This window comes from Lacerta agilis, chromosome 8 (genome assembly GCF_009819535.1).
Source record: "Lacerta agilis isolate rLacAgi1 chromosome 8, rLacAgi1.pri, whole genome shotgun sequence".
In the NCBI taxonomy this organism is placed as follows: Eukaryota; Metazoa; Chordata; class Lepidosauria; order Squamata; family Lacertidae; genus Lacerta; species Lacerta agilis.
In genome coordinates, this window is record NC_046319.1 from 69,057,342 (window position 1) to 69,078,041 (window position 20,700).

General features: G+C 42.8%; 1 protein-coding gene across 1 annotated transcript in view; it reads right to left on the reverse strand.

Moving 5' to 3' along the window:
• Positions 1–470: 470 nt before the first annotated feature.
• The window catches only part of LOC117051589 (sulfotransferase 2B1-like), a 48,906-nt gene continuing 28,676 nt past the window's right edge, over positions 471–20,700 (reverse strand). Inside the window, exons 5-7 of the mRNA XM_033158132.1 lie at positions 1,941–2,035; positions 1,436–1,616; positions 471–669 (exon numbers count right to left, since the gene is read on the reverse strand). Coding sequence (XP_033014023.1) covers positions 557–669; positions 1,436–1,616; positions 1,941–2,035 — 389 coding nt within the window. The 3' untranslated portion in view covers positions 471–556. The remainder of the gene's footprint in view (positions 670–1,435; positions 1,617–1,940; positions 2,036–20,700) is intronic.

Here is a 20,700-nt window from a genome sequence, read left to right on the forward strand (position 1 = left end):
CTTAGCTTTTTGTGATTTTACTGTTTGGTTTTATGATACAGTGGTATAAGAATATATTTATGAATGAACAAAGAAATGTTCATTTACCCGGTCTCTAACATGTTATATAAATTTATTCATTTTACCCTGCTCTTTAGCATTCAAAGAGGAACTTTTATAAGAGCAGTTCATGCATTTAAGAAAAGAACACCAATAGGGAAGGCATCTGAGGATGTGTCGTCATATTGGATGGTGCCAGGCATGTTATCATGGAAGAACACAATCATCTCGCGGGCATCCTATCTTGAGTAGTGTGAAGAGTCCTTTTGGGTTGATGAGGTTGAAGGCCTTTGTCAGGTCTATGAAGGCTGGGTTCAAGGGCCATCTCGGTCTCAATATTTCTCCTGTAGCTGATGCAGTTAGACCTCCGAGCTCTAAAGACACTTTGTGATTTGGTAAAAAAATAAAGACGTACTGTACCATTACTGATCAGGTATTTGTTTATTTAGCAGAAAATAGCAAAACCATATGATACATAAGAATGTGGAGAACAGCAGGAGCAACAATCTGGGATTCTTCATTCCCAAGGGAAGGTCATATTATTCACACCACACATGTTCTCCCAGTAAACACGGTCAAAGCGTTCGCTCTGTGCCACTGTCAGGAGGTTCTTCCAGTCCCCGGAGATCCCTAGAACAACACAAGAGCAAGTGGCAACCACAAAGTAATTTCACCTGAAATTACTTCAACTTAAATTGGGACGTTTCCTCCTCATGTTCAGCTGTGAGGCAGGCAACCCCTCAGGTATCTGATGTTAGGGGAGAAAGAACACGCCCCCTAACGGTTTGCCCTGAGCCCCTCCCAAGCCATTCCCGCCCTCCTGACATGGCACACTACGAGCACTAATTCTTGCATGTTGGGTACCTGGACCAGCTGGGTGTCTCATCCAGCCATGCTTTCTTATTGCACCTCAGAGAGTTGTTGTTCTGCCTGCTGAATTTATGCTTGCTTTCCAAATACTGTAGATGTGAAAGGCAGAGAACCTGCCAAATCTAGCATAAACAACCCTTAGGCAACTACTGTGTCTTGATTACCTGGAAAATCTGCAACCTATTTTCAGGGAGTCCCCAGAATTATTGAGGTCTCCAAATCGTGCAGACACACCCTTGTTCTACAGACTGTCTGTTTCAGTATCATTCTTATTTTGATATGGACATCCATGAAATAGATAGACTTAGGTGGGATGTTGCACAGTGAGAAAGGTATACAATGCTGCAAACTGCCCATTTTATGGACCTTCAAACTGTGTTCACAGTCAGACACTCTATTGACTGGTTGCTGATTGACTTTTATTGTGATGAATAAAACATCCACAGAAATAAAAGAGGTTCTTCACCCCTGGCATGCAGCATTATGGACTAATTCCTTGGCACTCCCTGGCAACCAATGTTTTTACCTTTCCTCATGAGTGTTGCCTTTGTATGGTCAAAAATATTCTCTGGTGTTGTGGAAGAGCTGGACATCTTGTTGTCCTTCATCTTCTGGAAGGAGGCGTTTTCCACCACAGACTCAATTTGTTGGCTGTTCAGCTCCTTGCCAAGAAAATGACAGATCTTCTGCACGCTGCCTCGAAGGTCCTGCAGAAAGCAAAAGCAAATGGCTGTGAATCTACCCATGATGAAGACTAGAGAGCTTGCCCATGATCAAGAGGAAGACAGAAGGCGTTTCTTCCAGTTTGCAATGTGCATTGGGCAAGATGAATATCGTGAGGATGTGGAATTTGCTGCTATCACAGTGCAGAAGCCACTCTGTCTCCACCTTCCCCTCAGCCAGCACAGGATCCAAGAGGCATCTGAGTCAGCAAGAGACCTTGCTTTTTTTAAGGCGGCTTCATGTGTGAATAATGTTAAAATAGGGGCCCTATCCCGTCAGCATGTCAACAGTTAAAATTGGACCTTTACCTGCTGTAGTTCTTCATAGGTGATGAAGAAGATGTTGGCTCTCTCCTTCATCTGCACCCACCCCTTCACGTGGTCAAACCAGGAACCAAAATCAACTGGAAGAGCAAAGAGGAAGCAATGGTGAAATGTAAGGAGTTATGGTGGGGAAGTAGGGAATGCTATTGTAGATGTAGAGGAAACAGCAGTCAGCAACTGGAGAAATAACTGCATTGTCCCTTAAAAACAAAATCAGTAACACGAGACTTCAACGCTACCTTAAGTCCAAGGCCACCTACTGATTGCTCTGTGTAATGACATTATCCATGTACGGGAGAAGTAAAGCTTTGAATGAGTCGAGAATCTTATGCTTTAATGGGCTTTCTCCATTAAGGTTTCTTTTTGTTTCTGCCACCAGTGAGAATGTCTGCTATCATCGATTTTAATCTATTCTCTTGTTGGTTCCAATCTCACCCAGCTGTTAAGGGCTTACTTTAAGTTTCACCCTGTTCTCATTTTAGTGCCAATCTCGCCCATCTGAAAGGACATTTTCTTTGAAAGCAAATGAGAAATGTAGGACTACCCCGCATTTCTCCCCTTCTCCATGTATCCAACTGGGAATTATAGTTCTCTGGTAGGACTGTAGAGTTATGTAAAAATAAATACTTTCTGGTGGTGGACATCACTGGTGCTGGGTCACAGCAAACAAGAGTGGCTGATTTGCCTCCTTCCATACTTTCCCCACTCAGGAATCTCTCCATGTATTCTTCCACAGTTCCAGGGTCCTTCAATTCTTTAAAGCCTTTGATGAAGTGGTAGCCTGAAACCATCGCATCTCTAGGGTTACGCAGAGTATAGACTACCTGTAACAGAGGAAGAACTATATTGAGGGAGAGCCCCGGCAGCCCAATACTAACATTAGGCAGAGTGTGGCAGCAAACTGAAGGCATGATAAATAAAGCCTGTCATGAGAACAGAGGAAGCCTCCAGTGAGGACCTGGGCTGACCATGCATGTGGACCAGTTCAAGTTTTCCCACAACCAGGAAACTGCTAAGGAGATTCCCAATATTCCTCCCCATTCTCTAGTACAAAAAATGACATCCTCATATAAACAGACTGTGTCAAGTGTTTGTCTTCCAGAATCCCATACATCTGTGTGTGAAAAAGACAGGATTAATGTGTCCATCGTTCCTCTCTTACCTTGGCCTTGGAGTGGAGGAAGGACTTGGGGAAAAGCTGGAATGGCAGGTGAGTATTCAGGATCCTGGGGGAAGGATTTTTCAAGGCAATCGGCAAAAGATTATCCAACTCAATCCAGGGTGCCCTTTCCCACAGTGGTACACTCTGAACCCATGAGGGGTCCCCATGGCTCAAGATTAAGCTCAAGATATCTGCCATCCAATGGGTACCTAGGAGGAAATCCACCTGTCAGTCATTGTGCATTAATATATGGCCCTCGGAAAAGCAATTAGAGGAACATAAGAATTTGAATGGATCTTCATCCTCTGCTCGCTATTCAGCATGCTATGGGGCAAGAATCCCAGAATTCTTGGAAGGTATACTGTGGTGAAATTGACAACACATGGACATTAATTGGCTGACATACAAGGAAATATTAGAAGAAAAAAATAATCAATTTAAAATAAAAAATACAAAAACTCAAGCAGGCAGTTGTGAACTCCCGTCAATATTACCAACTAAATGAAATTTTAAAATCAGACACACAAAGATGGATTTGACACAAAGATATTGAATTGAGAAAGAAAACTATAAAACTATTATTAAATAATAAAAAGATATTATCAAAAACATACAGATTATTACTTTTTTAAATATATTTTTTCAAAACAAGCATACAAAAATATACAAAACATAATAAACATACAAAAGCCTTAAAAAGAAAAAAACATAAAAAGATTCTTTTTTCTCCTCTAACTTTCATTAACACTGTTAGCTGACTTCCCTCGGTCCTTCCCATCTGATTTTCATTGTTAAATCATCCTTAGCAGTTTGGTTTATCATACTTAACGTATTAATAATAATTACCAATTTAGCTATTATTAACCTATATTATTACTTCACCATAAAAAAACAAAAATTCTATACTAAAATCAAACTTCATGCTGCAAGCCTATAACTCCTCCTCTACGAGTCCATAATTCTATATATTGCAATATTTTTTTTAAAAAATAAGCTTTGAATTTCTTCCAATCTTCTTCCACCGCATCTTCTGTCTGGTCGCGCAGTCTCCCCATCAGTTCAGCAAGTTACATAAAGTCCATCATCTTCATTTGCCATGTTTCTTCCAATTTTTGGCAAGAAGTAGTCTAGCAGCTGTTGTGGCATACAAAAAGAACGTAATGTTCTTTTTGGGGATTTCTCCTCCAATAATTCCAAGTAAAAATTCTTCTGGTTTTTTTAACAAATGTGTTTTTCAACACCTTTTTCATTTTGTTATAAATCTTTTCCCAGAAGTCTTTTACTTTGGGGCCGGTCCACCACATGTGGAAAAATGTACCTTCTTCCTCTTTACATTTCCAACATTTATTATCAGCTGTATAAACAAAATAGAAAATTCTTTCCAGTAGCAATTTCTTTTCTATTTTGTTTCGACTATGGCACACCAACATGGCTACCCACCTGTAACTATCAGCTGTATAGTGCATCTTGGCTAATTTAACAGGTGTTAAGTACCACCTATACATCATTTTCTTCATGTTTTCTTTCAGAGCAGTACACGCAGCAAAATTCATACCTTTTTCCACAATCTCTCCCAGTAATTCAGCATTATATTGTGACCCACATCCTTTGCCCAATCAATCATAACAGAGTTCACTTGTTCGTCTTTTGTATGCCACTCCAGTAATAAATTATACATTTTAGAAAGATTCTTTGTCTTAGTCTCAAGCAATTCCAATTCCAATCTGGATTTTTCAGATTGAAAACCTGTATTTCTACAGTCATACTTAAACATTTCATTTATTTGGTGATATTGTAACCAATCATTTAATTTATCTTTAAGTTGTTCATATGACTTCAATTTAAATTTATCTTCACTCTCTAACAACAGGTCGCTATATTTTAACCACTTGGTTTCTGTGTTCAATCTTACATGGGCCTTAGCCTCCAATGGTGAAATCCACCTAGGTGTTTTCTTTTCCAATAAATCTTTGTATCTAATCCAAACATTAAACAATGATGTTATTATTATATGGTTTTTTAAACCTTTGTGGGCCTTTATCTTATCATACCACAGATATGCATGCCATCCAAAAACATTGTCATGACCTTCCAAGTCCAACAGGTTGGCATTTTCCAATGTACACCATTCCTTCAACCAACAAAGAGCAGCAGCTTCAAAGTATAACTTTAAATCTGGCAGGGCAAATCTGCCTCTTTCTTTGGTGGGTGTTAATAACTTAAACTTAATTCTGGGCTTCTTCCCCTGCTAGATAAATTTAGATAGCCTCTTTTGCCACTCTCTGAAACATTTCATGTTGTCCACTATTGGTATCACTTGGAATAAAAACAGCATTTTAGGCAGCACATTCATTTTCACAGCAGAAATTCGGCCTGACAAAGATAACTTCAAATTGGAACAAGTGTCTAAATCTCTCTTAATTTCATTCCATATTTTTCATAATTATCTTTAAACAGATTTTAATTTTAGCAGTCATATTTACACCTAGATACTTCACCTTTTTGACAAAATTCAAACCTGTAATTTCCTCCAATTTCTCCATTTCTTCTGTGGTTAGATTTTTATTCAACATTTTAGTTTTGTTTTAGTTCAACTCAAAACCAGAGAGTTGCCCAACAACTCAAGTTGCAACAACTCAAGTGCTTTACAAGCACTAGTTTCCGGGTCATTGTGGGGTTTCTGGTTAACACAGGGTTAACAGTCCACCGGATATGCATTCTGACACTGGGTGTTACTTTGTCTGTATTGTTCTGTATGTTTTCGGTTTTCCACTGGGAAGAGCAGCCATGGGTTTGCTTTCTTCCAGCGTCTGTATTTGTTTTTCCTTGCTTCTGAAATAAACGCTAGTTGTTAGAAGCAGCTGTGTCCAGAAGATTTACTGAGACTGCAACTTCTCACTTCAGACATAAAGCACGCTGCGCGTTCACTCTGCTAATTAGCCGATCGGAGCAAAGACTGGGAAGCGTGCTGGGCTGAAAATTTATGACTTTTGTCTGCAGTCTCAGCGGGGGTGAAGACGTTACGACCCACTAAGCTTTTCAAACTTTCACACTCATGCAGAGTCAACACTAAATCGTCTGCAAAGGCTTTTAATTTATATTGCTTTGAACCTACTGTTGTAATTTGTCCATGGAAACGGGAACAATGGGCATGCTCCCTGCTGGCCCAAACACCCCCCGGCCGAACTGCCGGTTGGACTTCGAAGCCCTGGAACAGCAGCAGAAAACCAGAGACCTAGCTTCAGAAAGCCAGGCACTCTTTTCAATCCATTCAGCAGCAGAAGATGCACCACAGAGGCTGGCATGAACATTATATACAAGCATTTATTAGGCAAACATGAGGACAAAAGAATGCACACGTGCAGTCACCTCCATGTTCGGAAAACGAAAATGAAAGTACAGACTGAGGAACAGAAGTTCCCAGCAGCACACTGGAACACCATACAGACATGTGACAAGCTTCCATCCTCAGTCCGTTATTAAGGTGGAATGGGAATTACAACATCCTCCCCCTTTCCATGTAACCTTAAGCTTTGGCATTAGACACCAATTGTAGTTTCCGAACGTACACCTGAAGTTGTTCTCTATTAACTACCTTAGACAACAAGTCTGCAGGAATCTCATTACCTGGCATGTACGATACCTGAATGATTCCTTTTTGGATACACTCCCTTGCACGATGTAACTTAATCTGCAAGTACTTGGTTCTTTGCTTGCAACTCTCTGAATTAAGCAAAGCCAAACAAGACCTGTTGTCTTGGTATACTTGTACAGGACAAGTCACATTGACTCCAATGTCCTTGAACAGTTGTATTAACCATTCACAGTCAATGAGTGAAAATGACAGTGCATTTAGTTCTGCCTCACAAGAACTTAAACTTACTGTCGCCTGCTTCTTGCACAGTCAGTCAAACAGACAGTTGTTGTACACATAGCATACTCCAGAAGTGCTTGTACCATCTGTGGTGTCACTTCCAAAACTTGCATGCACAAAAACCTCAAGACCTCCAGTCTTCTGACTGGTGAATCTCAATCTATAGTGCATAGTCCCTTTTAGATAGCGAGCTACGCGTTTCAAAGCTTTCCAATCCTGGACTGACGGATTGTTAGCATGTCTGCTGAGCAGGTTAGTGCTCGCAGCAATATCAGGTCTGGAGCATCTGGCAATGAAATTTAGTTTGCCCAGAATGCATCTATACAGCGTTATGTCAGAAAACATCTCAGCATTTTCATTTCTTTGAAAACCTGTTACCATCGGGGTGTCCACAGGATTCGCATCAGTCAATTTAAGTCTGTTTAGCACATCAGTGATTTTCTGTGTTTGGTGAACCAGAAAATTACCTGTCTGGTCCTTTTCAACCTGCAGAGAAAGGTAGTTGGATACCTGGCCAAGATCCTTCATCTCAAAGTGTTGTTTAAGTAGTGCTAGGGTATTTTGGTATACCTCTTGATCTTTCCAAAACAACAAAAGATCGTCGACAAAACAAACACAATACAGTTTGTGTTGCCCCTCCCCTTTCACGAACACACACTGATCTGCCTTTCCCTGGTGAAAACCAAGAGAGAGCAATGTCTCTGTAAGTTTGGTGTTCCAACACCTGGCACTCTGCTTCAGATCATATAGGGATTTCTTAAGTTTACAAACCATCCATTTCTGTACTTGCACTCCATCTGGTGGAAGCATGTACAGTTCTTCTTCTAGAATCCCATACAAAAATGCTGCATTCACGTCATGGTGGGAAACGTGAAGTTTTTCCTCTGCCGCAATTTTGAGCATGAGTCTTATACCTCTGGCTACCAACCTGGCTTTATGCCTCACAATCTTTCCATTTTGATTGGTCTTCGCCTTAAAAACCCATTTACTCCCAACCAGTCGCATCCCTGGAACTGCTGGAACTAGTTCCCAGGTTTGGTTCCTATCCAAGGAGTTAAGCTCATCATCTATGGCCTTAAGCCATGGCTCAGCATTCTCAGAGGAGAGTTTGTTTACCTCCTGAAAACTTGAAGGTTCCCATACCTTCTTTGAGCTACCAACTACAGCAGTAGCTGTGCTGGCAAACTCTTCATCAAACCTTTTAGGCCGTTTGCCCTTCGTGGCCCTTTCTGACCGGCGCATCAGACGCAAGTCTTCAATGCTCACCTTCTCCTTCTTAGGAGAAAAATTGCCAATGGTGAACAGTGGTTCTTCCAATTCAACATCAGACCCATCTGATGGTCTAATCGAGGCTTTGGCACTCTGGTAATCTGCTGTATCGCTGTCACTATCAGCAGCACCAGCACCTCCCACTGAATCGGAATCTGAACTCTGATCATCATCCTCAGCTTCCTCTGTTTTCTCAGTATCAGGATGACTCTGAAAAATCCCCACATTGTCCCCCCACTTGGCACAATACTCCACACTCCTGGTGAATCGCACTGTCTTTGTGTCGGGCATGTAAACTCGGTATGCACCTTTCTCATACCCTACAAATATCCCATGTACACCATGCTTTCTGAGCTTGCTGCTCTGTGGAGTATGTACCCACATATCAGAACCAAAGATTCTCATGTGCTTGACATAAGGCTTCTTGCCAAACATCCTTTCATAGGGGGTACAACCTATGGGTGTAGACAGCCTCCTGTTGTAAGAATACACAAAATGTTCTAGAGATTCTGCCCAATACGCTTCTGAAAGATTAGCATCATGCAACTGAGTCTTCAGACCCTGTAGTAACGTCTGGTTTGCTCTTTCGCAAAGTCCATTTTCCCATGGGGATCGTGGACAAGTGAGATCATGTTGGATTCCCTTCTCAGTCAGAAAAGCCTCAAACTGCTGAGAAGTGAATTCCCCTCCTCTGTCAGTAAAAAGACATTGTAGTTGCTTTCCATGGGCATTTCTCAACCAAGCATAGAATTCCTTGAATTTGGAGAATGTATCTGACTTTTGTTTGAGCAAGTACACATGAATGAATCTAGAGTAAGAATCAATCAAAACCATAAAGTACTTCGCTCCACCAAGAGAGGGCGCTAGTGGACCAACTAGGTCTGCATGGACAATCTGGTAGGGTTTTGAAGCCTGCCTGCCAGATACCTTGCCCTTAGGAGCCACCCTCACTTTGTGCTCTGCACACAATTTGCACTTCATGTAGAATTTACAGGGCTTAATGGTTAGACCCTCAACTACTTCTGGCATTGTGGTCAGCGTCTGCCAGGACATGTGACCAAATCTCCTGTGGTGAGTGTGTATACAATCTGCATGGAGAACTTTGTTAGCACTCGCCACACAACAAGAATCATCATTCTGCACATTGTCAACATCATAAGCAATTTGAAATAAACTGTTCACATAGTCAGCACATAAGAGTTCCTCATCGTCCTTGCTGATGACGCAGAGGCCCTTCCTAAAGAGAACGTCAAAATTCTTCTCTGTGAGCTGGGGAACACTCAGTAGGTTCTCAGCTGACTCAGGAACATACAGTACTTTGGTGATAGTTGACTGCAAACTCCGGAGTTCCACCTGGCCTTCTCCAGCAATCCAGATCGAAGTTCCATCAGCCTGATGTATCTTGCCATCCTTTGGCTTGCAGGAAACAAACAGTTGCCGATCTTTGCAGATGTGGTGTGTCGCTGCAGAATCCACAACAAATCTGCCTTCAGTCTTTGCAGTATCTGTTCGTGCAACAAAAACCTTGTTTTGCACATTCCTTGACCTTCGGGTCCCTGTCTTCTTGCCATATGCAGACTTTTGCTTTTGTTTGCCTTTTGCCTCGGGACAACTTTGTTGGAGGTGGTCTTGAATTCCACAGTTTCAGCATCTCACAGCTGATAAGGCCTTAGCTCCCCCTGGTGGCTGCAACGCTGTACCAGACGACGTGGCTGCTTGCTCCCCTCAAGTGGGCAATCGGGAGCTGCTGCGTTGCGTCGATCATATTCATTCTGCAGGACTGCAGTTACTTTAGCTGCAGTTAGCTCTTGTGCAGGAAGAGTTGCCAGCTGGCTGGCTATCGCACTGTAGCTTTGATCCAAAGAGTCCAAAATCAGTACAGAAAATAAAGCTTCTGGCACATTGAACCTTCTGTGCACCAATTCCTGTCTCAGTCTTAATAACTCCAAGACATGGGCTCTCACATCACCCCCTGGCTCAAGCTTCTTAGTGTGCAGCTTCCTGAAGTAGAGAAGCACAGACCCCGCCTCTTGCCTCATATGGGCAGTCCTTAAGGCTTGCCACATCTCACGAGCAGACATTTTGCCATTGAGCATTATTAGCTCCTCCAGAGATACTGATTTAACAATCATCGCCTTCAAGTCTGCATCGCCTTCGAGTCTGCAGCAGACCATGCAGCAGTGATAGGAGCGGGAGCAGCGTCTTTCACAGTGTGCCATACTGCATGCCGTCTTAATTGAGCTTCACAATAGACTGCCGAAGTCTGATAGTTCTGTCCGTTTAAACGTGGACATTGGTTTCCCCCATCTCTCTATCAGAAAGATCCATTCCTGCTTTCACTGCACACTTCAGCCAGGAACACAGTCTATTTTACAGCTTCACTATCTCAGCAGATTTACGACCTGCTTTCCTCCAGCCTTAATTACGCTTGGCACAGACATCAAAGTCTTCTAGCCGCTGACCAGGATTTATGCTTGTTTCGCTCCTCCACATACCTCTGTTGCAGTGCTGTGAATCTGGGCCCATAACCCAGTTGTTGTAATTTGTCCAGGGAAACAGGAACAACGGGCATGCTCCCTGCTGGCCCAAACACCCCTGGCCGAACTGCCGGTCGGACTTCAAAGCTCTGGAACAGCAGCAGAAAACCAGAGACCTAGCTTCAGAAAGCCAGGCACTCTTTTCAATCCATTCAGCAGCAGAAGATGCACCACAGAGGCTGGCATGAGCATTATATACAAGCATTTATTACGTGAACATGAGGACAAAAGAATGCACACGTGCAGTCACCTCCATGTTCGGAAAACGAAAGTACAGACTGAGAAATGGAAGTTCCCAGCAGCACACTGGAACACTATACAGACATGTGACAAGCTTCCATCCTCAGTCTCTTATTAAGGTGGAATGGGAATTACAACACCTACTACAATACCTTTAACTTCTATGTGTTTCCTTAACATTTCTAGAAATACCTCCAGTACTGAAATAAAGAGGGGGGGAGAGGACACCCTTGCCTGGTCCCTTTTTCAATTCTAAGCTCTTCTGACACCACATTATTTATAATAATTTTTGCTTTCTGCTCAGAATATATTGCATTGATACCGTTTATAAAACTTTGTCCAACCCCCATATTAAGCAAATTCATCTTCATGACACTCCAAGATACGTTATTGAAAGCCTTCTCAGCATCAATAAACATCAAAATAGCTTTACAGTCCTTTTTAGCCTCTAATATTTCCAAAATGTGAATAACATTACAAACCTTATCTTTCATATATCTCCCAGGCAGGAATCCTGCCTGGTCTTTATTTATAATATCACTCAAAGCCTTCTTCAGCCTTCTAGCCAAAATATTTGCAAAAAAATTATAATCCACATTCAATAACGAGATTGGGCGATAATTCTTCACCTGAGCTCTATCTGTATCAGGCTTGGGGATCAGAGTAATGTAGGCATCTTTCCAGGTCTCGGGTGCCTGGCCCCCCTTAAAATTTTATTGCAAACTTCCTTCAGAGGATTTATCAGCCATTCTTTCAGAGTCTTATAATATTTAGCTGAAAGTCCATCAGGCCCTGGGACTTTGCCAATTTCTATCTGGTTAATTTTGGATTTTATCCTTGTCCTCCTTTTCTCTCTTGTACAGATGTTTATAGTATTTTTGAAAAAAAATTCCTAATCTCTGCAAGTTTTTCAATAGATTTTCCGTTGACCACAATATGTGTAACAGTATTCTGTTTCTGTCTCTTTTTAAATTGCCATGCCAATAATTTTCCACATTTATTTGCAGATTCAAAGTTCTTTTGTTTCACAATTTTGATCTTCCATTGAATTTCTTGATTTATAGTTTGTGAAAACTGTTGCTGTAATGCCTTTATTTCTTTTTGGATCTGTTGATTTTTCGGATTACTTCTTAATTTCCTTTTTTTCTCTTTCAGTTGAGACAGAATTAATTCCTTTTTATCATTCTGGGCCTTCTTTTTGATAGAGTTTTGTTGAATCAGGAATCCTCCCATCACCACTTTACTTGCGTCCCAAATGACCCTCAAGTCTGTATCTGTATTCATGTTGAAATCAAAATAATCCATCAGGGTTTTTTGGGCCTTCTTAACTATCTGGTCATTCCTGAATAAAGCATCATTCATTCTCCATCTAAAGGTTCCCTGCAGAGTTAGTTTTAATTCCATAAAGACAGCATTATGATCAGAACATATTTTTGGGAGTATATCTGTTTTACCAATTTTTGGGGCAAGGCTCCTGGTTATCCAGATATAGTCCAATCTGGTAAATGATTGTTTTGCAGCAGAAAATATGTAAAGTGCTTTTGCGTTGGATTTTTAAGTCTCCAAGTATCCACCAAGTCAAGGTTGTCCACCAAGTAAAAAAAGGATTTCAGCAACCTGCTATCATTCGATATCTTCTGTCTCAATGATCTGTCCATTAACGTGGAGACCACGCCATTAAAATCTCCAAGCAAGATTATTTTGTAATCCAAATAATCCAGTAGCTTCGACTCCAGATTTTTGTAAAATCCTGCTTTGCCATCATTTGGTGCATAAACTCCCACAATCAATTTTTTATTTTTTATTTTGCCTTCTGCGGTAATTTCCACAGCAATTTCTCTCCCTTCGTCATCTTTAAAAATCAATTTTGGATCCAGTCTCTCTCTAGCATATATCACAATACCTCTTTTCTTGACCGTGTCGGAGGATATAAATTCTTGACCAAGTCTCTTACTTTGCAACACTTTTCTGTGGCTTCTTGTGTCTCTTGTAAGCAAATTCCGTCCAAATTTTGCTTTAGGAAAGCATTTGAACCTGGTTCCTTTTTTGTTTAAAGTTAAGTCCCTGAACGTTCCAACAATCCAGCAACAAACCTAGGTTACGTACAGCTCAAGCATAAACCACAACAAACGTAACCTGCTGAAAATATAGCATGTAATATATAATTTTATCTCCACACCGGGGTGAGCAATATAGTGAAATACAGTGACACTCAACAACTCTGTCACATGAATACATATAAAGATTTATGACAAATGTACAAAAAGGAACCCAATACGTATGGATCCCATAAAATGAAATAAGAAGTCCAAAAGGTGCTGTAAGCAGAACAAGGTTTTCTGGAATAAAATCAACCTGTTTCGCCTTTCGGCTTCTTCAGCAGCTTGAGACCTAAATGATATGAAATGATGCAGTTGTAAATCTATTCTTATACATTAAATAAGTCAAAACGTAATATATTCAATATTTTCAATACATATCACCAAAAGATTGTAACAAGGAATACCATAAGTATATCAAAAGTTGCAAAACTCCTTCATAATGTAGTGAGGCATACTCTTTCTGTTGTGCCTTTCTATTTCTTCAACATCTGAATAATATACATAAGTGAAATGTTATAATCATATTGCATTGGAAATAACAGTCTTCAAATCATAAACATATGATATTTACAAAATGCTTATACATACCAAATTCAGCTTTCTAATCTTATACTACAACGGTATTCAAGAAACTGTGTAATGTGCTAGTATTGCAAGCTGCCACTCATACAAAAAGTCATAGTATTAGTTCCAGGTGTATACAATTAGTCAACAGTTAAATCTGGTTTCCATTTGTAGGAGAATTTTCTTGGCTTATTAAACACATTAACACCCTCAGGTCTCAATACGGATTTGAATCTTAGCTGCTTCTTATAATTAAAAAATGACTGGTATTATTAGTAGCCTTGCAGAATTGGGGTTTCATTTCTTGGTGTCATCGCTTTAAGAATGATGTAACAATTTCAGCTCCTCCACCTCCCACTGCTCCCAGTTCTGATTCTTGGTCCTTCACTTCTGCTTCGAAGTCCTTAGCGTTCCTCTCCAAGAACTTTCTCTTCTTGTCCTGTGTCCTGAGCCTTATCTTCTTTCCCTGGTATTTAAAGCTCAGTCCTTGAGGGAATTCCCAGCGGAAGAAGATGTTTCTTTTCCTAAGGGCAGTTGCCAAGTCCAAAAACTGGCAATGTAATCCCAGGAAGTGTTTTGGAATCTCCTTATGCAACACAATCAACTGTTCCTGTATTTTTAGATTTTTTTGTATAATGTAGATTTAGAATTTTATCTCTTTGTTCCACTGTATTGAAAATTATCATGCAATCATACACAATTTTTTTTATCCTTTTTGCCTTCAGGGCCGAACCTGTAAGCTTTTACCACCCAAGATCCCAGCTCTAAGGTCCCAAAATGCAGCTGGCTCCTTTATTAAAAATTCCTGCAGATTTGCAGATTCAATTGGAGGAACACCTCTTAATCTGAGATGAGATTCTTACTCTTTCACCTGTATGAAGGCAAGCGCATTTGCCATAGCTTCTTACTCTCTTTCAAGGTCGAAGACTGACATTTTCTAAATGCTGTAGTCTTGTGTATGTCAATTTAGCCTCCGTCCTCACTTCCTGAACCTCTTTCTTCAGGGACCCTATGTCCTTTCTTATCTCTTGCAAGCTCAGATTTGTTTGATCAATTTTTCCTCTATTGATTTTAACCTCTAGTTTAGTCTCTAATTGCTACTTTTTAATTTGATCTAAGAGCCCAAGAACCGATTCCTCAAAGGAATCTTCTCACATCTTTCCCAGCCATCACTTATTACCAAGCTTAAATGATCTTGTTTTGTTTTTTAGAGCGCAGGCAAGGACAGAGTTAACAGCTGCAGAGTCCCTGCTATATTATTTTGAGAAACAGGCAGAGGCAAAGAGCTTCAGTATAAATCACCGTTCCTCAAGGAAACTTTCCAGATAAGACTCAGTCAGTAAATAACAGCTGTTTTAGAGCTGGTCTAAGTCTGGCAATTGGATACATGTAATTGTGAATGTTAACAGCAACCAGGCAGACAAGGAGATGCTTTTAGCAATAATTTTCTAAATGTCATGTCCCACAGAAACAGTCTCTTAATTCTTTCTGCCAGTATTTCAAGGGAAACAGCATGGGCGTACCCAAGGGGGGGCAGCAGGGGGCAGCTGCCCCCCCTTGAAGCCAGCTCCCCCCCAAAGCAAAAATGATCAGTGTCATGCTGAGGAAGAAGCGGGGCAGGAGGAGAGGAGTGGAGAAGAGGGGGAGGCAGTGGAGGAGGAGGAGGCTGCTGTCCCCGCCGCCCGAGGCAGCCCTTTGCCCCCCCTTGCCCAAGGCAGCTCCTGTCCCGGAGGCGAAGGAGGAGCGCCTGTCGTGCGTTCAAGGTGGCGGGCTGTGGTGGGGGCTGCAGAGCCACTCACAGTGCTGCCGGCGCTGCGTCAGGCTTTGCTCTTCCCTCTCGCGCCTCCCTCCCCTCCCGGCCGTCTCTCTCTCTCTCTCTCTCTCTCTCTCTCTCTCTCTCTCTCTCTCCCCTCCATCGGGTGCCTGCGTGACTTCGCCCCTTCCCCTTCTCGCCCTTTTTCTCTCCCCTCGCTCCTCATATTCCCTTCCTTTTGTGCTGCCGGTCTCCTTCAGCCTCCTCCTGATTCTCGTTCGCTTTCTGTCCCTTTCCCTTCCTCCTTTCCTGCTCCTCTTTGCGTCCTTTCCATTTCTTCCACCCCAGCCCCAGATATATTTCCTTCAGCCTTCTCCACTCCACCCTTCATACTTTACCTCCTTTCTTGTGCCATTGCCATTTTCCTCACTCAACTTTTCTTTTCTCCCCTCCCCTCATTCCTTCATCGCTTTCTCGCCTTTTATTGTCTTCAGCCTGTCGTCTGCTGCCCCTTCATTCCCTTTTCCCTTCCCCTTGGCCCCCCAGGCAGAGACCCAGAGAGGGGACCCAGTCAATGACACTTCCCTTTGCTACTGCTTTCTGAAAGCAGTAAGGAAGCTTTCTTTGGCGAAAACTGGGGTGGTGGTGACAATCAATGCATTTCATGGAATTGTAAAGTTGGTCCAAGTACCCCCCTGCAACGAAGAAATCTTTTATCCAGCATGGGGCTCAAACCCACAAGCCTGAGATTGAAAGTCTCCTACTCTACCAGCTGAGCAGTTCCCCTGAGGGCTAGTGAAGGACATTTTGCTGCCTGAGGCCAAGGATGAGAGTTCACCCTTCCCATCCTATGCATTTAGTAATTTGTTAGGTTTCTATCTCATCTTTCCCTCCCCATACATTTCTCTTTCCCCCATTATCTGTGCAACAGGCCTATAGAAGAGGTTAGGCCATGGGTAGGCAAACTAAGGCCCAGGGGCTGGATCTGGCCCAATCGCCTTCTAAATCTGGCCCATGGACGGTCCGGGAATCAGCGTGTTTTTACATGAGTAGAATGTGTCCTTAAAATGTATCTCTATGTTATTTGGGGGGCCTGCCTGGTGTTTTTACATGAGTAGAATGTGTGCTTTTATTTAAAATGCATCTCTGGGTTATTTGTGGGGCATAGGAATTTATTTATTTTTTTCAAAATATAGTCTGGCCCCCCACAAGGTCTGAGGGACAGTTTGCTGCTGAAAAGGTTTGCTGACCCCTGGGTTAGGCTAAGAGACTGGGTCTATGAGTGGCTTTGAACACTGCTCATCTTGATCCTGTAACCACTAGACCACACTACAGAGGCCCACCAGACTGGCAGATGAAACTTCACTGCTAACAAAACAGAGTCCATCGCTGCAACAGGTTGGCCTAGTGGGCACAGGCTGCATGGCACTCACAGCTCTGTGGAGCAGGCAGGAAAGGAGCATCACTGCTTATTTCACAGTTGAGTATGGCAATGCTCTCTGTGCCAAATAAATAAGCTTTTACTCATTCATCCTTTTCCTTCTAAAGACCTTTTTATCTCCCCAGGCTTTATTAACCTCTGCCTAACCCCCTGCACATAGATCGTTTTCAGTACTGCCCATTACTGTTGTATTAGTTCTTATAAACTGTCTTGGGAATTTTGAATGTAAGGGCAGGTGCATAAATATTTTAAATACAGTGGTACCTCTACTTACGGACGCAATCCATTCAGGGGTGCTGTTTGCACCCCGAAAAGTCTGTAAGTAGAGCACTGCTTCTGTGCGCCACGAGAGGCGACAGAAACCGAGGCTCCGGCGCCTCTGAGCCAAGTGCAGAGTGCCTCTTCCTCCCAACCGCCAGCAACCCCCACAGCAAAACCTTCTGGGATCGGCGGGGGGTATTCTTAGACGTCAGCTGGGTCCCCGTCTGTTGGCTGCTTCTCCGTTGGGAGTCAAGAAGAGAAACCGGGGTGCCTCTGAGCATGTGCAGAGTGCATTTCTGTTCCCACTGGGCAGTAAGTTCACAGCAAGACCCAAATGATGATGGTGGTGGTGGTGGTGTGAGTGTAAACCTCAGAATGACGAGAAGATGTCCACTCTACCGACCGAGCAGAAACGCGGCCCATGTTTTTTTTCGGGGGGGGGGGGGTTCAGCATCTCTTCTGCACATGTCAAGGTTCACGGGGTAGCTAAAGCCAGTTTGGATATGTGTGAAGCCTCTTTGGAAAGGGGCAGTTTCAGGTACTGCTGGGGACAGAGGGAAAGCGGGGCATCTGGCCAGCTCTGTTGGAAACAGAGGATGGGGTGCCGTCAGGGCAGGACTTTGGGGGCAGAAGTCCATGACCCCATTCATAGGAACAAGCAGGACCCACACTATACACAGCAGGGCTATCAAAGCATTTCCCCCCCTACATTTTTTTTCCAGATGCATTTTTTCCCGGCTCAGCACCATTTCCCCCCCCCCCTCACTGCATACTCCCTCCTCCCTCCCTCCTCCTGGTGCAGCCATTGGCTAATATCGCTGAGGCACAGGCCAATGGGCGGGCAGCTCTGCATGGCTGAGAGCAGGAAGAGGGCTAGGCTGAGCTGGCTCAGCGCCATTTGCAGCAGCCAACCATGCCCAAGCCTACTGCCAGCTGTTTCAGGTAATCTGTGCATTTTCCCTTTATTTTTTAAATAATGGATGTGGATGGGGTCTGGATTGAAATGAAAGTTTTGAGCAAGTTTTCTTCAAACCCAAGAAAAATGAAATTAGTATAAGACATGTAACTAGAATAAAAATTAATTTTTTCAAGCAAATCATTGTAATAACTACCATAATAAAGCACTGCTATAATTATATATAATTTTCTTAAAATTTTGGTTTCATTCACCTTTTCCGTGCTGAAATGTCACAACCTGAACAACCATGGCTTGCCCCCCCCCCTAGTTTTGATCCTAGGTACGCCTCTGGGAAACAGTCTTTCAGTAGCTCTGCTTATAGATCAAAGGGCTTTCTCCATTAACAGCAGCCCAGAGTGGAAATCGAAAGTAGAAAGTCTCCACTCTAATTGTGACGTCACAATGGCAGCTTGCTTCAGAGCGGGAGCTACCCTCGCAGCAGGAAATGCAGCGGATCGTAAATACAGCTAAAATCTTCACAGGGGCATCAAAATGTCAGTAAAATCCATCCTCTACCCCTGCCTAGAGAGGAGTTTGTTCAAGAGGAATGAGGAGCGTTTTGCAGCTTTAAATCAGTCTGCGGCTTCAGCGACATCAGAATCTGCCTTCACTTCCTATCAGCGCTAGGGATCGACCTCCGATCAATTTTAATCCCTTCTGTGGCCAAATTTAAATCCAAATTGACATAGTCCAAATTACTCATGATTTTTAGTCATTTTCTTGAAGAATTAACCGCTCGCCTGACTCAGGACTTGCAGCTTTGTGCTTTGAAGCAGCAGTCGATCCAAGGCACAGCGTCTCCGACCCTCTCTCTCTAGTCGCCCCCCAAAAGGGTGTTTGCCAGGGAGAGGGGAGTTGACAAATCTGCCAGTCGTATCCCAGGTCTCCAAAACACTCCATTTGGAGAAAAACATACAGATTATTACTGGATTAATGCAGCATCTAAATTAATACAGCATCTAAATTAAGAGGGATTAAATGGTCAGAGGTATAAAGATTTTTTTCAGAAAGAAATCCAAGCTCATCCAATTGTTTCAATTTCCGACTCATGTGAACCCAGTGCAGTTCTGAATCTCTTTAACCACCTTACAGCAAACTTTACTGCTTTTTTTACATCGCCTTCTCAAACAGTTACGCGAGCCCAATATAACTCAGGAGCTCCCTGGTATAACTCTGTATGTAAACAAGCCAAACTCCAACTGCGCTCAATATACAACGAGTATAAAAACTCAGGCGCTTCCAGCTTACCATCTATATACTTTCAAGCCAAATTAGTATATAAACAGGCTCTGAAAATGGCAAAACGGGAGTGGCAGTCTACCCGTTGGCAAGCCTTGATCTTAGCTTCCAAATCTCGCAGAGCTAATGAATTCTGGTCACTAATTAACAGTAGAGCTAGGAAATATCCCTTGACTGTTATCCCGGCCCCTACTTGGGAACAGTTCCTTAGGAAATGTTTCTCACAGGCAGAAGCTCCGGTTCCTCATCTGGAGCACTTGTTCGAACACCTACCCAGATGGCCGCCCACAGATCCAGGTGAAATATCAGTCCTAATATCCCAGTTACAGGTGGGTAGCCGTGTTGGTCTGCCATAGTCAAAACAAAATCGAAAATTCTTTCTAGTAGCACCTTAGAGACCAACTGAGTTTGTTCCTGGTATGAGCTTTCGTGTGCATGCACACTTCTTCAGATACCCTAATATCCCAGTTGAAAGTGGGTAAGGCCCCCGGCCCTGACCTGGTTCCTGCAGAGGCCATTAAATCACATCCTGAGTGGTGGTCAGGAATCCTGGCCAAAACCTTTGACGCCATTAATGTTACTGGCTGTATTCCCAAGACATGGATGGAAGCCATTATTATACCAATCTATAAAAAGGTCCTCCTGCTGATCCAGGGAACTATCGTAGTATCAGCCTCCTTTCGACTATAGGGAAAATTTATGCCCGCTTGTTGCTGTCTAAGCTGTCTCAATGGGCAGAAGAATCCAACCTGATTGGCCATGAACAAGCAGGCTTTAGACCCAATCGTTCCACCATAGATCATGCCATAATCCTTTATCATATTGCAAGGAAATACTCCTTCCCCAGTCGAGGACATTTATGCGCTGCCTTCATAGACCTGAAGGCAGCCTTCGACAGCCTCCCCAGAACCATTCTATGGGAGACATTGGCGAGGTGGGGCATTGATAAAAGGCTCCTTTGGCTCATGATCCAACTGCATGGTGGATCCTCTGCCAGAATTAGACTTACCCCCGCTGGTGACCTTACAAATGCGGTCCCAATAAATAAAGGAGTCCAACAAGGTTGTATATTAGCACCTTACCTTTTCAACCTGTTTGTCAGTGATATGAGAGAGCCTCTAAATGAGTCGCACGCTTACATTCACGCCCCCCGCATTGCAAACTACCGTTGTCCGCTGCTTTTATACGCAGATGATGCGGTGATCCTTTCTTACTCAAGGGTTGGGCTATGTAGGGCGTTAAAGATCTTTACTGCTTACTGTCAATCTAACCAATTGTCCATCAACCACTCAAAATCAAAAGTTGTAGTCTTCTCTAGAAGTCGGAAACTTTTTCAGTGGAAGCT